This window comes from Choloepus didactylus, chromosome 13 (assembly GCF_015220235.1).
Source record: "Choloepus didactylus isolate mChoDid1 chromosome 13, mChoDid1.pri, whole genome shotgun sequence".
Taxonomy (NCBI): Eukaryota; Metazoa; Chordata; class Mammalia; order Pilosa; family Megalonychidae; genus Choloepus; species Choloepus didactylus.
The window spans coordinates 401,988-419,217 of record NC_051319.1 but is presented as its reverse complement, the minus strand read 5'-3'; the positions used below and the strand labels follow the sequence as shown (position 1 = coordinate 419,217).

The following is a 17,230-nucleotide window of genomic DNA, read 5'->3' as shown; positions in this document are numbered from 1 at the left end:
AGCTTGTCCAGTTTAAATTTCCCACTGAGAGTTCCCGCCTTTGACCATACCCCCACATTCTTTTACATTCCAGTAACCCTGGTTATCTTTCCCACATAAGGAACTGGCACTGATTCTAGACTTACAGCATGGCACTCTCTTTCTTTTTCCTTCCCCTCACCACAGGGCTAGTTTAAGCCAGCTCTTCTGCCCAATCTCCATTTTTTTCTATTCCATGTGGTCTTTATGTGAAAGCTTAACTTAACCTTTTCTTACAGTCACCGGGTACCATGTGAAGTGCTTGGGACAGTGTCTGATAGTAGGAAGTGATGAGCCTTTAAGACCTTTCTTCTTTCTACTCTGGACCTACCAGATTCTTCAAGACTCTAAGGAGGTTTGCCTTCTCTAGTCTTAATCCTCAGCAATCTCTTCTAATATTCTTCAATACTTACTGCCTTTTCTCTGCAGTGCACACTTACATGCTGTCTTACTTTTGCTTATCTTTAAATATATATGTGCTATCTCAATTGTGTGTTATATCTCCTTGACTGTCCAGATCTTAAGACTATTACTTTATCAAAATTGATGCTATGCAAAATATTTGATGATACATGTAGGAGAGAGGATATTAACTTAGGTGATAGTGGGCTTTTAGCTCCTTCATCCATAAGATGGTAAGTTAGATTATCTCTGATTCTTCCAACTCTTAACATTTTTATTTATTTTAGTTTTAAGTCTCACTTTACTGAATGGTTTTACATACTTTTTTTTCAATGACGATGACAGAATTCTCAAACAGCAGTGTCCTTTTAGACTTGTTCTAATTTCAGGTTCTAATAATTAGTAGGGCTAGTGATCTGGGCTCATTTGTAGGACTGGACAGCAATAGTTGATTGGTAGATATGCATATCTGGAAATTTGGGTCTGCCATTTCTGTTGTGATTAAGAGAAGTCCTAGAATGTATTTGGGAAGTATTTGAGCTAGATTCCATAAAAGTTAAATTTATTATCCCTATAATGGAATGGAGTTGTTTGGCTTTAATTTGGTATCTTAATTTTGCATGCATTGGGTACATTGTCAAGTAGTTTTTCTTTTTCTTTGCTTCTCATCCTCCTTTTCTTCATCAGCGTGTGTGTGTGTGTGTGTTTGTGTCTGTGTGTGCGCATGCGTGCTGTGGCCAGGTGTTGTCTGTAGCCAGTTCTGATTAGACGGTGAAAATGAATGAGACCAAATGGCAGATTGTGGATGTGGTGATGCACTAGCAATCATAAAAGAAATGGATTCAAGGAAAAACTGTAGACTTTTCACTTTACTAAGAAATGAGCTGAGTTAGTCCTTGTAAATGTTTTATAGAATTCATAACAATAGTATCACATTTAGCATATATTATATGCCAGGTACTCTTCTAAGTCCTTTCTTATATCAATTCTATTAAACCTTACAACTGCCACCTGGGTTAAATACAGTTATTATCCCCGATTTACAGATAAGGTGATGGAGCCTGAGAGACTAAATAACTTGCTTGGGGTCACGCTGCCAGCAGGGGGCATAGGCAGGGTCTAGCTCAAGCAGTCTTACCCAAGAGTCCTGGCCCTTAACCCTTCTACTATTACATTCTTTTAAATCTGGAAGGGATGTTAGATATCTTCCATTCATGTGCCCGTATCTCATAGATGAGGAAACTGAGGCTCAGTGAATAGAGTAGGTTTGTAGAGTTTGCTTCTTAAATATTTAGTTTCATAAAAGAGGGAAATTCTAGTATGAAGAATCTGTACCTTAAAGCAGAATGACTTTGTAGTACACATCACTGTCAAGAACTTTGAAGGGTCTGAGATTTTACTCCCCTGGCAGGCTAACAGCATCAGTTCCATAGATGCTACAGAAGATGCAGAACTCCCTGGTCAGAGACAAAGGACTTTATCACTCTTGCCATAGCAGCCTTTGTGTTTACATCAGTTCCCCTTAAACCCTAAGTCCCATGGGGGAGATACAGAAAGCCTAGGTGGATGCTACATACACAGGGAGGTTTGTGTCACAGCTGAGAGGCCCTGAGTTTAGGGAACCCCTACCACCAAGGGGGGGTATATCAAACCTGCCTGGTCTTTGCCCTCAAGGTAGACGTATCTTTATTATCCTGGTCAGGAAACAAATTTTTCCAGTGACCAGAAGGGAGATACTATTTGCAAAAGATAGTCTGGAGCTAAAGTTTTCACAAAATATGTAGAAACACCATGGAGAATTGCCTCCCAACAATACCCAGTCCTTATTTCTACACCATCTTGGTTTTTGTGACTTTTCTGTACAAGTATGGCACGCCATCAGCCACTCTGATTAATTTGACTGAGACCAAATCTATTCAGTTTGTCTCCTACGGTATTTAATTAAGACTGCCATCACTAGGATTCCAAGCAGCAGGATGAGGTCAACCTGCAATACTGATCTCAGCCCTGCCCTCTAGGGTCCCAGCTAAACAAGTACTGGGAACCATGAGTATCCATCCCATTCATTCAGCCACAAAGAATTCATTGAGTTAGAATGATTGATAAAATATGTCCATTGCCCTCTAAGAGCTTCCAGTCAAATAAAAATGGTTATCTTAGCGTGTAATGACTGCAGTAAGAATGTAGAAGTTCTGTAGTGAGGTAAACGGCTCTTTCCATTTTAGAAAGAAGAATGTGGTAGCAGTGGGAGCATGCTTTGGAGTCCCATAGTACCAGAGGCAAGGAGACTAATTAGGTACTGCCATAGTCTCAGAGTTGGAAAGGAAGCCCCTCTTCATTCTCTTACCATATCTAATGTCATCTGTAAGCTATGGGATTTTATTTGTGCATCAGCTCACTTTGTATGTGGTGATTCAGTGCTTATTCTCAAATTATTTTGTTCTTTTTATAATTAGGAATCTCATTTTGATACAGGCTCTTCAAGTGTAGGTCCCACTTTTTTGTGTATCTTGTCTAGCCTTTTAGTGCTTGGTTTGTTGTGCAGTACAGTAATTATATTGAAGAGTCTGATTCTTTATCGTATAACTCAATGAAAAAATTATAGAATTCTATACAACTCTTAAGTTTCATGAGCTGGGAACTACGTCAGTCTTGTTCCTTGTAGATTTGCATTCCAGCAGACATCTGGGATGCATATTTATTGACGGAATGACTGAATACAGAGAATCTCTAGCCTCTGGCTGTTCTGTGGAAAGTCCACATTTTTAAATATTTTAAGAGATAATATTAGACATTTGTTCTCCTATTTTTATAAGTGAAATGTTGCCATAATTTTGTGGGGGGTTGTGTGTGTTTGAGAGAGAGAGAGAGTGGGAGAAACACAATATTGTAGTTGGACCAGTACTTGGAGGAGCACTGGCCTGGTTCTAGCCCTGTTAAGATCATAAACTTGTGGTTGAGTCTTATTCAATGTCTTCATCCTTTCTTGACCTTATATTCTTTATCTGTACAATGAGAGGGTTAGACTAAATGGTCTATATGGCTATTTAAAACCTGTGATTCATGACTTTTCATACGAGTTGATAAATGTAAATGTAGAGGTAAAAATACAAATAGTATACCTTCAATAGTTACAACCATATAAAACTATGTTTTTATGTGTGTATATATATATGTGTGTTGTGTGTATATATTTATATATATTGAACACTGCACACATACGTATACACACACAGCCATATAATTATATAGAGCTATATAAAACTGAATTAGGAAAAGGGAAAAGTTTGCTTTTAGTCTTTAGGGTTGTTTCCTCCATGCAATTAAATTTATAAATTTTTGAAAAGGGGAATGTTAGTTTAAAAACTTGTAGTGGACACTTTTTAGGTGCTAATGAATTGGGGTAGCTGGTGGTAGATACCTGAAACTATCAAACTACAACCCAGAACCCATGAATCTTAAAGACAATTGTATAAAAATGTAGCTTATGAGGGGGTGACAATGGGATTGGGAAAGCCATAAGGACCACACTCCCCTTTGTCTAGTTTGTGGATGGATGAGTAGAAAAATAGGGGAAGGAAACAAACAAACAGACAAGGCACCCAGTGTTCTTTTTTACTTTAATTGCTCTTTTTCACTTTAATTATTATTCTTTTTATTTGTGTGTATGTGGTAATGAAGGTGTCAGGGATTGATTTTGGTGATTAACGTACAGCTATGTAATGGTGCTGTGAACAATCGAATGTACAGTTTGTTTAGTATGACTGCATGGTATGTGAATATATCTCAATAAAATGAATATTAAAAAAAAAAAACTTGTAGTGGATATGCAATGATAGGGGAAACCATAGTCAAATCATTGTATTTGTGTGAAGGATCTGTGAACAAGTTAGCCATCAAAACTTAGAAAAGAAGTTCTGAAACCTAGGGCATTGGTTTCCAGGGATTTCCTGTAGTTACAGAATCTTTCCTTCAAATCATGTCCAGCTGTAGACACCTATCCATATGTGGTTGCTGTAGTAGGTGCCAGGCAGAGGATTTCATGCAGAGCCCCTGGGGAACGTGGAGATTTGGGGGTAATGGTTTGAAAACCCCTGCTAGAGGGGAGGAGCATGAGTACAGGACTTAGGAAACTTGGATACAGACCCCAGCCTTGGGCTTTACTCTCTTCATCTAAATAGGGATGATGACATTATCCTGCATGTCACAGGTGTGAGAACCTTTGGTAGGTGGAGACTCACTGAACACACTCAGAGGACAGGCCAAGTTCTGGAGTCAATGCAATATTAGAGGGTATATTCTCCTTTGTTAGTTTCATAGTGTCTCTAGTTCTAGGTGGGATGATTATATTTTCTGCTTTGCCTACTCATTATTTTGTCCCCTCTTCTTTAGAGGCAGAAGTTGTGACCTTGGTGGGAAACCAGTCCAGGAAACGTAGATGAGTAGAGAGATCTGCATCCATACCTGGCCGTGCTCCTACTATTTAGAACTTGAGAAGCGATGGATCCCTGGAAAACTTTCATTAACTCCTCTTTCACTAAAATTTATGGCGGATAAAACAGAAGAAGTTCTTGTCAACTTTCCCCTTTCTAGCATAATTGAAATCAAGAAAGAGGCTTCCCATTTTTTCTTCAGTTCTATCACCATCCTGGAAAAGGACCATATTAAGCACTGGTTTAGTTCCTTACAGCCTAATCGGAATGTCGTCTTCAGCATTATTGAGCATTTCTGGAGAGAGCTGTTGTTGTCTCAGCCAGAAACCGCTGTTCAATCATCATCCTCCACCATGACCAAGGGGAAGGAACTGACTGGATTGATGGCGCGTTCCCAGAAGCGTTTGGAAGATACGGCAAAAGTCCTCCATCATCAAGGGGAACAGTTTGATAATATCATGAAAGGACTAGACAAGATTGAATCTGATCTGGAGGTGGCTGACAGGTATGGTAAATCACTTCCATTCTAAATCTCGCTTGACCTTGGGAATGCTAACCTAGTATCATTTCTGTTATCCCAAACTTGATACTCATTCAACATTCTGAAAACGGTTGTGTGTAGCTAGTCTGGGCCAGGTGCTACGGGGATACAGATAATAATAGCCAACATTTATTGAGCACTTTCTATGTGACAGTACTCTTTTAAGTATTTAATGAGGATTACCTCATTTAATCACCAAACAAGCCAAGAAAAATATGTTGTTAATGTCATTGTACATACGGGAAAACCAAGGCACAGAGGTCAGGTAATTTGCTCAAGGTCACATGCCCTCAGAAATGGCAGCTAGGTTTTAGTTGAAGCGGTTTGACTCTAGATCTGCCTTCTTTCCCACTATACCAGTGGCTCTAAAAACTTTTGGTCTCAGGAGCCTTTTACATTCTAAATTGAGGACCCAAAAAAGCTTTTGGTTATGTGAGATATATATATATCAATATTTACCATATAGAAATAAAAACAGATTTTTAAAAAAATATATATTAATTCATTGAAAAAGAACAGTAATCCATGACATGGTAACATAAATAGCATATTTTTTAAATGAAAAATAATTGTTTTCTAAATCAAGATATGTTTAGTGAGAGGAATGGCATTGTTAGATTTTTGCAAATCTCTTTAAAGTTAGGCTTAATAGAAGACAGCCGGATTCTCATGTCTACTTCTGAATTCAGTCTGTTGTGATATTACATGTCATGTGGTCTCTGGAAAACCACTGTTACACTAGTGAGAGAATGAGAGTGAAAAAGGAAAATGTTGTTGTTCCAGTTTGCTAATGCTACCGGAATGCAAAACACCAGGAATGGACCGGCTTTTATACAGGGAGTTTACTTGGTTACAAAGTTACAGTCTTAAGGCCACAAAGCATCCAAGGTGAGTCATCAAAAATTGGGTACCTTCACTGGTGGATGGCCAGTGGTGTCCAGAAAACCTCTGTTAGCTGGGAAGGCACATGGCTGACGTCTGCTCCAGAGTTCTGGTTTCAAAATAGCTTTCTCCCAGGACATTCCTCTATAAGCTACAGTTCCTCAAAAATGTCACTGTTAGTTGCTCTTGGAGCATTTTTCCTCTCTTTGCTTCTCTGGAGCAAAAGTCTGCTTTTAATGGCCATCTTCAAACTCTCTCTCATCTGCAGCCTCTCTCTCAGCTCCTTTGCATTCTTCAAAGTGTCCTTCTTGGCTGTAGCAAGCTTGCTCCTTCCGTCTGAGCTTATATAGTGCTCCAGTAAACTAATCAAGGCCCGCGCTCAATGGGCAGAGCCACACCTCCATGGGAATTATCCAGTCAGAGTCATCACCCACAGTTGGGTAGGTTGCATCTCCATGGAAACCCCCAAAAGAATTATAATCTGATCAACATTAATGCATCTGCACACAGAAGATTGCATCAAAGATAATGGCATTTGGGGGGACATAATACATCCAAAATAGCACAGTTGTCTTGGTGTTGTTATTAAATAATTTTGACCTTCTGGACTCCCTGACAGGCTCTCAAAGACCTCAAGGGTTCCTAGACTGTACTTTGAGAACTGTTGCACTATATATACTTTGTGTATACTGAGATATATGAAACATGTAAGAGATCTTAGAGTCTAATAGAAATATGAATTCTTACCCTAGTCTGGAAGGGTCATTTGGTAGATCAATAAATGTAGTACTCTTGTTTTCAGTTCATAGAGGATTGTTATAAATTTTTCTAAGTGAGCTTTAACACTGCAGGAGAGGACATGATTTGTTAGATTAGTGTTGCATGGCTACTGTTTGTGTGAATCATTTTGCCTCTAAGTTATCCCCTACTTTGTAGTCATCTCCTGTTGCTATTTCTTGGCTACTTAAGTACCTGCTTTGTAAAAGGCACTATGCTAGAGTTGTGGAGAACAGGACATAATAACTCTTATCCTCAAGAGGCTTATGCTTCCAACCATAACATTAGAACAAAAGAAAACTATAGACCATCTGCTTTCTAAACAGAGATACAAATATTCTAAGCAGAATATTAGTATACAAAGTTAGCCACATAGAAAAAGATTATACATTAATATCAAGCAATATATACTGAAAATTCCAAGGGTGTTTTAATACTCAGAAAATAAATCATTCAATTTGTGGAAAATTAAAGGAGAAAATCATATGATCATCCAGAGTAAATGTAAAAAAGCTTTTAATAAGATTCAGTATCTATTCATGAAGAAAAACTCTTAGTAAAATAAAAATAGGCACCTTCCTTAATCTTATTAAAATTTGTCCAAAATGAACCTTTAGCAAGCATCATACTTAATACAGTATTATTGAAAGTTTATACCTGGAATCAGAACCAGACAAAGATGCCTGCCATCACTACTTCTATTCAGCATTGTACTGGAGGTGCAGGTCAGAGCAATAAAGCAAAAAGAATAAATAAAAGATATAAGGATTGAAAAAAAATGAGAAGAAGAAAGATAAAAGTTCAGCAAACCTCATGTGATTTTTTCCTCTTGAAAACACAGATAGATGACATTTTCCAGCTTCCTTTGCAGTTAGGTGAGGTCATGTGACCAAGTTCTGGCCAGTGAAATATGAATAGAAGTGATGTAGGTTGCTTTCAAGTGTGCTCCCTAAAAGTCCTCCTGACCTCCAGTACCATTTTCTTTCCTCATCTGTTGGTCTGGTGAAGAAACTCCTCAGGGAGAATTGAAGGCAGGCCCTAGGGAGTACAGAGACATTAGGTAAATGGAGTTGGGTCCCTGGGTAACATCCCAGAGTAGAGCCCTGACCTCTGTCCTCACTAAGACTGTGATATGAACAAGAAATAAACCTTTATTTGGTTAATCCAGTAAGACTTAGGTAGTTGTTTGTTATAGCAGGTAGCCTTTGCCAACTAATATAATGTTTCTGTAGGAAATCAAGGTATTTATTAACCTTAATATATTTCAGAATATGGAAGCCAGAGATTTGGGAAAATGTTTGCTTTTGTTGGTAATCAAAGAAATGCAAAATTCATTACAGGTTTCAGTTATCAGATTAATAAAGATTATAAGTAAGAATATATAACACCAATTAGAGGTTAGTGAGATAAGTGTTTTCATATACTGCTGTTAGGAATGTAAATTGGTATAACCCTTTTGGACTACAGTACAGCAGTTTGCAAATCTTCTTGGGACAAAACTGGGAGAAAATATTTGTAATGCCCATTCAGATTCCCAACAGTGGCTGAAGAACTTCTGTGAATCAATAAGCAAAAGACAATTCAGTAGAAAAATGGTCAAAGGCTATTGATCAGAATTTAGACTAAGCTACTCTAACAGGTATCCTCCAAATCCTGTGGCTTATATAAGGTGGATATTTATTTGTCTCTCCTGTAACAGTCCCAAGGAACGTAGATAACCAGGGTATATAAATACTTTTGCTTTAGGTCATTATATAGGGCTCCAGATTGGCTGGAAGTTCTCCCATCTTAACATGTGGCTCCCATCTCTGCATCAAAAGCAGCTCTTCTTGTGTCCCAGTCAATGGGGAGGGAGGCTACAAAGAGGCCAGGCAAGTGGCTTCGTCTTTAAGAAGATGACCCTGAATCTGCGTGCATCTTTTTTCCTCACATCCCGTGCATTGGGATGTACTTACGTAGGCACACCAAGGTACAAAGAAGTTGGGTGATAATGGGCTCAGCTAAAACTCAGGTATTTTATTACTAAAAGGAAGAGAGAATGAATACTGGGAATAATTAGCGGTCTCTGCCACAGTGGTTCACAAATGAGGAAACCCAAAAGACTAATAAACCTAAGGAAGGCAGTTCAGCTGTGCTAGTAATCAGGGAGAGGTAAAGTAAAACAATTGTGAAAGTTTCATGACACCAACAGTTGGTTAAGATGTAGAATAATGAGTATTCTAATATATTTCTGCTCTTAATGTAAATTGGTTCAGCCATTTTGGAGGGCAATTTGTCAATATCTAGTGAAGCTGAAAATGCACAGATCTCATGACCCAGCTATTCCATTTTTAGGTGTGTATCCTAGAGAAAATCTGGAGCATTCACCATATGTGTACATTCAGCATATGTGTACATATTCAGCATATGTGTACATTAACACTCACTGAGGTATTGTGAACAATTGCTATCAATTTAATGGTCATATTAGCCATGTTTTAATCAGAAAATACAGTAATTCTTTCATGTTCACTGCTATATATTAGACCTATGTGTATCAACTTGGATAAATTCCAAAACAATTTAAAAAAAAAAGCAAAGTTGTAAATATATGCAGAGTGTGATGCCATTTATGAAATTTTAAAAGTACATAGAATAGTACTATAAGGAAGACGGACCAAATACCTTTTGTTTCTCTCATGTTGGGGCTACTTGTTTTAGGGTGCAAAGGAACAGCTTTGAAAGGGGGTATTAAATCCCCTGCCAAGAACCAGGAATCTTCCCTGGCCTGTGCATGTGACCTGCTGGTGCGGCGCCGCCTGGTCTTCTATGCTGAGATCTGTTTCTACTTGAATCAGATTGAATCAGGTTAGGTTTAGTTTGTGCTGCTTTCTCTAGTTTATCTAGATGTGAAGGATGATCCTCTAGACCCAAATTGTGTTTGACTTGGAACCATCCCTATTTTACTCTATTCCGTTGACTTAACAGGGTTTCAGAAGAAGCATCCGTAAATTTCCAGGGAAAGGAGAATATGATGATCAGTGGGAAACATCCAACCATAATGTTTTTTCATCATAATTTACAAAATGACATCCTGAGTATTCAGATGGGGATCCAAGATGGTGGATTAGGAGAGCTGGAGCAGAATTCTCCTCCATGAAAAACACTGGATAGAAGATGGAAAGTGCTCCAGAATAGCGGTACCAGGGTTCCACTGGCTGGACAAGGGTCTTCTACATCCACAGTGACTGTGCACTTGGAGATGCCGAGAGACTGTTTTTGGAATTGTGTGAGTGTTTGAGGCTGCTGGGGAAATGGTGGCCAAGCCACTTCATGGTGGGGAGAAACCTAGGGACAGCGTTTGGAGGCAGGTTAGTTTAAAAACTCGGAAAGCAGCTGGGGATTCGGAAGTGAGAGCCATGGCCGAACACGGCGGGGAGTGCCTTCCATGCCCCGGACACCCACCTTGATGTCTGGCATGGTGATAGCCCGTCGTACACTTGCGGCTAGCAGCCCCAGAACCAGGAACAGGCTGCTGCAGCAGGTGGAGGACCGTGGAGTTGGGTGGTTTCCACCCACATATAGCCATCTTTTCAGCAGGCTGCGAGATGCCTGTTCGCAGTGCCGCAGCCGCGAGCTTCCTTAGGGATTCTGCTTACCTGTGACAGCACAGAATCCTCCTCTGCAGAAGCCTGCGAAGTACACAGCCTAGAGGAAGGGGTGCCACTTGGAGGTGCTAAGCCCTACACTTATCCCAGGGACTTGTAGGCCCATGGCAGAGAGGGAATGTACAGAATCTGAGCTGAAGGTTTAGGTGCATGCTACAGCCCCAGGATATTCCAGCACTGCCCTGGAAACAGCTGGGAGTACTGGGTCTTAAAGCTGTCTTCCCTGCCTTACAGCAAAGGGCACACCTCAAACACTCAGGGCTGGTGGTCCCAACTGCAGAAAATTGGTGTACTCATTGGATCTCCACAAGGTTTGGAACCCCACTCGCTGCATAGACAAAGTTGGGGAGAACTGGCTTCAGGGTAAGAGGTGGCTCAGGAGCACCACCTGCTGGCAGGTCAGGGAAAGTGCACTCTACCAAGTTGTAGCTCTGTCAAATTATAGATAATTGTTTAAGTAAGCCTGCATACACTAAAAGAACCCTATCAAGATAAGAAATTCCAAGAGCCCCAAAACAACAGACAATTTTAAAGCATGTGAAGAAACCAGAAGATTTCGATAAACCTTCCAGAGGAGACACAGAACTTGAAGCAATTAATGAAAGAAATAATCAACAAACACCAATATCATGGCTCAGGATATAAAGGACATCAAGAAGACCCTAGAAGAGCATAAAGAAGAATTTGCAAGAGTAAATAAAAAAATATAGGAGCTTATGGAAATAAAAGAAACTGTTAATCAAATTAAAAAGATTCTGGAAACACATAGCAGGAGATTAGATGAAATCAAAGAAAGAGTAGGCCAACTTGAAGAAAGTGTTTTGGAGAGTGAAAGCACAAAAGAATGAATGGAGGAAAAAAAAACAAAATTTGAAATGGTTCTCAGGGATACAATGGACAACATGAAATGCACAAATATGAGAATCATTGGTGTTCCAGAAGCAGAAGAGAAGGGTAAAGGTCTAGGAAGAGTATTCAAAGACATAGGGAGAACTTCCCAATCCTTCTAAATGACATAAATACTCAAATCATAGATGCCCAACAAACTCCAGAAAGAATAAATCCAAGTAAACCCACTCTGAGACATACTTTGATCAGATTATCAAATGCTGACGAAATGATCATGTTCTGAAAGCAGCAAGGGAGAACCGATTCACCACATACAAAGGAAACAACGTAAGAGTAAGTAGTGATTATTCAGTGGCCACCATGGAGGCGAGAAGGTAGTGGTATGACATATTTAAAATTCCAAAAGAGAAAAATTGCCAACCAAGAATTATTGATCCAGCAAAGCTCTCCTTGAAATTTGAGGGAGAGCTTAAAATCTTCACAAACAAATGCTGAGAGATTCTGCTAACGAGAGACCTGCCCTACAAGAAATACCAAAGGGAGCCCTACCAGCACAGAAAAAAAAGGAGAGAGAGGCCTGGAGAAGGGTCCAGAACTAAAGAGTTTTAGTAAGGGTATGTAAAAGTATATAAAGAGAGAGAGGGAAAAATACATCTGACAAAAACCAAAGGATATGATGGCTGATTCAAGAACTGCCTTCACAGTAATAACATTGAATGTGCATGGATTAAACTCCCCAATTAGAAGATACAGATTGGCAGAAGGGGTTAAAAAATGTGAACCATCAATATGTTGCTTACAAGAGACTCATCTTAGACCCAGAGACACAAAGAAATTGAAAGAGAAAAGATGGAAAATAATATTCCATGCACGCTTCAGCTGAAAGAAAGTAGGAGTAGCAATATTAGTCTCAGATAAAAAAGACTTTAAATGCAAGGATTTTTTTAAGAGACAAAGAAGGTCAATATATAATAATAAAAGGACAATTCAACAAGAAGAAATAACAAACATAAATGTCTATGCACCCAACCAAGGTGATCCAAAGTACATGAAACAAACATTGGCAAAACTGGAGGAAGCAATAGATGTTTCCACAATAATTGTCGGAGACTTTAATACATCATTCTCTCCTATAGATAGATCAACCAGAGAGAGGATCAATAAGGAAACTGAAAACTGAAACAATGTGTGATAAATGAATTTGACTTAACAGACATATATAGAATATTACATCCCAAATCTCCTGGGTATGCATTCTTCTCTTTTACAAGAATGGATCATCGTCTGGGCCATAAAACAAGCCTCAATAAATTTAAAAAGATTAAAATTATTCAAGGCACATTCCCAGATCACAATTGCCTACAACTAGAAGTCAATAAACTATCAAAGATTTAGAACATTCACAAATATCTGGAGGTTAAACAACACATTTCTAAACAATCAGTGGGTTAAAGAGGAAATAGCAAGAGAAATTGCCAAATATCTAGTGACAAATGAAAACGAAAACACAATATATCAAAACTCATGGGATTCAGTGAAGGTGGTACTGAGCTGGAAATTTATAGCTCTAAATGCATACAATAAAAAGGAAGAAAGAGCCAAAATCAAAGAACTAATGAAACAGCGGAAGAACCTAGAAAATGAATAGCAAACTTATCGTAAAGCAAGAAGAAGAAAAGAAATAACAAATAAAGCAGAAATAAATGACATAGAGTCCAAAAAAATAACAGAGAGAACATATAAAACCAAAAGTTGGTTGTTTGAGAAGATCAACAAGATTAACAAGCCCTTAGAAAGATTGACAAAATCAAAAAGAGAGAAGACCCAAATAAACAAAATAATAAATGAGAGAGGCGACATTACTGCAGATCCCAAAGGAATTAAAAAAAAAAAATAATGAGGATACTATGAAAAACTGTACACCAACAAACTAGATAATGTAGAGGGGATGGACAATTTCCTGGAAACATACGAACAACCTAGACTGACCAGAGAAGAAATAGAAGACCTCAACCAACCAGTCACAAGCAGAGATATCCAATCAGTCATCAAAAAGCTTCCCACAAATAAATGCCCAGGGCCAGATGGCTTCACAGGGAAATTCTACCAAATTTCTCAGGGTTTTCCAAATATAAGATCATATCATCTGCAAATAATCACAGTTTTACTTCCTCCTATCTTATGTAAACTCTTCCGAAACATTAAAGAAAATGGAACACTATCTAACTCATGTTATGAAGCTAACATCACTCTAATACCAAAACCAGGAAAGATGCTTCAAGAAAGGAAAACTACAGTCCAATTTCCCTCATGAATATAGATGGAAAAATTCCCAAAAAAAATACTTGCAAATCAAATCCAAAGACACATTAAAAAAATCATATACCATGACCAAGTGGGGTTCATTCCAGGTATGCAAGGATGGTTCAGCGTAAGAAAATCAATCAGTGTAATACAACACATTAACAAATCAAAAGGGAAAAATCAAATGATCATCTCAATAGATGCTGAAAAAGGATTCGACCAAATCCAGCATTCTTTTTTCATAAAATCACTTTAAAAGGTAGGAATTGAAGGAAACTTCCTCGATATGATAAAGGGCATATATGAGAAACCCATAAACAGCATAGTACTCAGTGGCGAGAAACTGAGAGCCTTTCCTCTGAGATAAGAAACGAGACAAGGATGCCTGCTCTCATCAGTGTTATTCAACATTCTGCTAGAAGTGCTAGCCAGAGCATCAGGCAAGAGAATGAAATAAAAAGCTTCAAAATTGGAAAGGAAGAAGTAAAACTGTCATTATTTGCAGATGATATGATCTTATATGAGGCAAAAACCCTGAGAATGGACAATACGCTACTTGAGCTAATCCAGCAAATTTAGCAAAGTAGCAGGACATAAATTAGTGCACATAAGTCGTAATGTTCCTATACCAGAAATGACCTAACTGAAGAGAACACTCAGGAAAAAGATTCCATTCTCAATAGCAACTACAAAATCAAGTACCTAGGAAAACTTAACCAAGGATGTAAAAGACCTAACATAGAGTATTACATAAGTTTAAAAGAAATAGAAGGGATCTAAAAAGATGGAAAAATATCTTTGTCCATGGATAGGAATGCTAAATGTCATTAAGAAGTCAATTCTACCCAAACTTATCTACAGATTCAATGCAATTGCAATCAAAATTCTAACAGCCTACTTTGCGGACTTGGAAAAGCTAGTTATCAAATTTATTTGGAAGGGAAAGATGCCTCAAAATGCTAAAGGCATTGTAAAAAAGAAAAATGAAGGGGTGGACTTAAAAGTTCTTCACTTTGAAGCTTATAAAGCCACAGTAGTTAAAACAGCATGGTACTGGCACAAAAATAGACATTTATCAGTGGAATCGAATTGAGAATTCAGAGATAGACCCTCAGATCTATGGTCGAATGATCTGTGATAATGCCCCCAGAACCACTGAACTGGGACATAGTAGTCTCTTCAACAAATGGGTCTGAGAGAGCTGGATATCCATATCCAAAAGAATGAAAGAAGACCCCTACCTCACACCCTACACAAAAATTAACTCAAAGTGGATTAAAGACCTTAATATAAGAGACAGTACCTTAAAACTCCTAGAAGATAGTGTAGGGAAACATCTTCAAGACATGTTTTAAGAGGTAGCTTCTTAGACCTTACCCCCAAAGCAGAAGCAACAAAAGAAAAAATAGTTAAATGGGAACTTCTCAAAATTAAAAAGCTTCTGCACCTCAAAGGAATTTGTCAAAAAGGTGACAAGGCAGCCAACTCAGTGGGAGAAAATATTTGGAAGCCATCTATCTGAGAAAAGACTGATATCTTCCATATATAAAGAAATCCTAAAACTCAAAAACAATAATAACAGCCCAATTATAAAATTAGCAAAAAATACTGTGCCTGTTTGAATATATTATGTGCCCCCAAATGCCATTATCTTTGATGTAATCTTGAGTGGGCAGATGTATCAGTGTTGATTAGATTGTAATTCTTTGAGTGTTTCCATGGAGATGCTACCCACCCAACTGTGGGTGATGACTCTGATTGGATAGTTTCCATGGAGGTGTGACCATGCCCATTCAGCATGGGCCTTGATTAATTTGCTAGAGCACTGTATAAGCTCAGACAGAAGGAGCGAGCTTGCTACAGCCAAAAGGGACATTTTGAAGAATGCACAGAAGCTGAGAGATTAGCTGCAGATGAGAGAGTTTGAAGACAGCTGTTGAACATGGACTCTTGCTCCAGAGAAACTAAGAGAGGACAAACACCTCAAGAACAACTAAGAGTGACATTTTTGAGGAACTGCAGCCTAGAGAGGAATGTCCTGGGAGAAAGCCATTTTGAAACCACAACTTTGGAACAGACACCAGTCACGTGCCTTCCCAGTTAACAGAGTTTTCCAGACACCATTGGCCATCCTCTAGTGAAGGTACCTAATTGTTGATGCATTACCTTGGACACTTCATGGCCTTAAGACTGTAACTGTATAACCAAATAAACCCCCTTTTATAAAAGCCAACCCGTTTCTGGTGTTTTGCATTCCAGCAGCATTAGCATACTAGAACAGATATAAAAAGATATTTCTCTGTAAACAAATACAAATGGCCAAAAAACACATGAAAAAATGTTCATCTTCACTAGCTATTAGGGAGGTGCAGATTAAGACCACAATGATATATCATCTCACACCAATTAAAATTGCTGCCATTAAACAAGTAGGAAATTACAAATGCTGGAGAGGATGTGGAGAAATGGGAACTCTTATTCATTGCTGGTGGGACTGTGTAATGGTACACCCACTCTGGAAAAGTCTGTCATTTCCTTGGAAAACTAGATACCGAGTTATCCTTTGATCCAACAATTTCACTCCTGGTTTATACCTGGAAGATCTGAAAGCAGTGACACAATGTATATTTGTACACCGATGTCCATAGCAGAATTATTCATAATTGCCAAGAGATGGAATCAGTCCAGATGTCCTTCAGCATATGAATGGGTAAACAACATGTGGTGTACGCACATGATGGAATACTGTGCGGCAGTAAGAAAGAACAAGGTCGTGAAACTTATGACAACGTGGATGAATCTTGAAGACATAATGCTGAGTGAAATAAGCCAGGCAGAAAAAGAGAGATATTGTCTGTTACCACTAATGTGAACTCTGAAAAATGCAAAATAAATGTTTTATCTTGTAGAATGTAGGGCACCTAGCAATAGACAGCAGCTAGTAAAGGAGGAACGATAATGTAATAAGGACAGATAAATTATGGATGGTAATCTTAATGTTATGGGAATTCTCAGGAATGACTATAGGTTGTTAATTTGGGGGGTTATGGTAGGAAGATGTTGGAAGCAATGTAGTTATTTTAGGTTATTTTTCTTATTCCTTTGGTTATGGTTTATTAATTTTCTTGGGGTATGGTAGGAACATGTTGGAAGCAATGTTGTTATTTTAGGTTTCTTGTTTTTCTTGTTCCTTTGTTTTTGTTTTGTTTGAAATTGTTTTTATTTTTAAATTGTTTGATAAGTAAGTTTAAAAAATGGAAAAAGAAAGATATGTACAGAATTAAACTATAAAAACATTCACAGGGAGTGGTACATACAGGGTCACCATATAATTCAACTCCATCACACATTATTCCACAGAGAACAATGTAACTGGT

At 38.4% G+C, this 17,230-nt stretch overlaps 1 protein-coding gene across 3 annotated transcripts in view; it reads left to right on the top strand.

The window, feature by feature from the left end:
- The window catches only part of SNAP47 (synaptosome associated protein 47), a 156,114-nt gene that overhangs the window by 69,875 nt on the left and 69,009 nt on the right, over nt 1-17,230 (top strand). For all 3 annotated transcript variants that reach the window (XM_037801006.1, XM_037801008.1, XM_037801009.1), the window contains one exon: nt 4,813-5,358. In XM_037801006.1, the coding sequence (XP_037656934.1) occupies nt 4,859-5,358 (500 nt within the window). In that variant the 5' untranslated portion in view covers nt 4,813-4,858. The remainder of the gene's footprint in view (nt 1-4,812; nt 5,359-17,230) is intronic.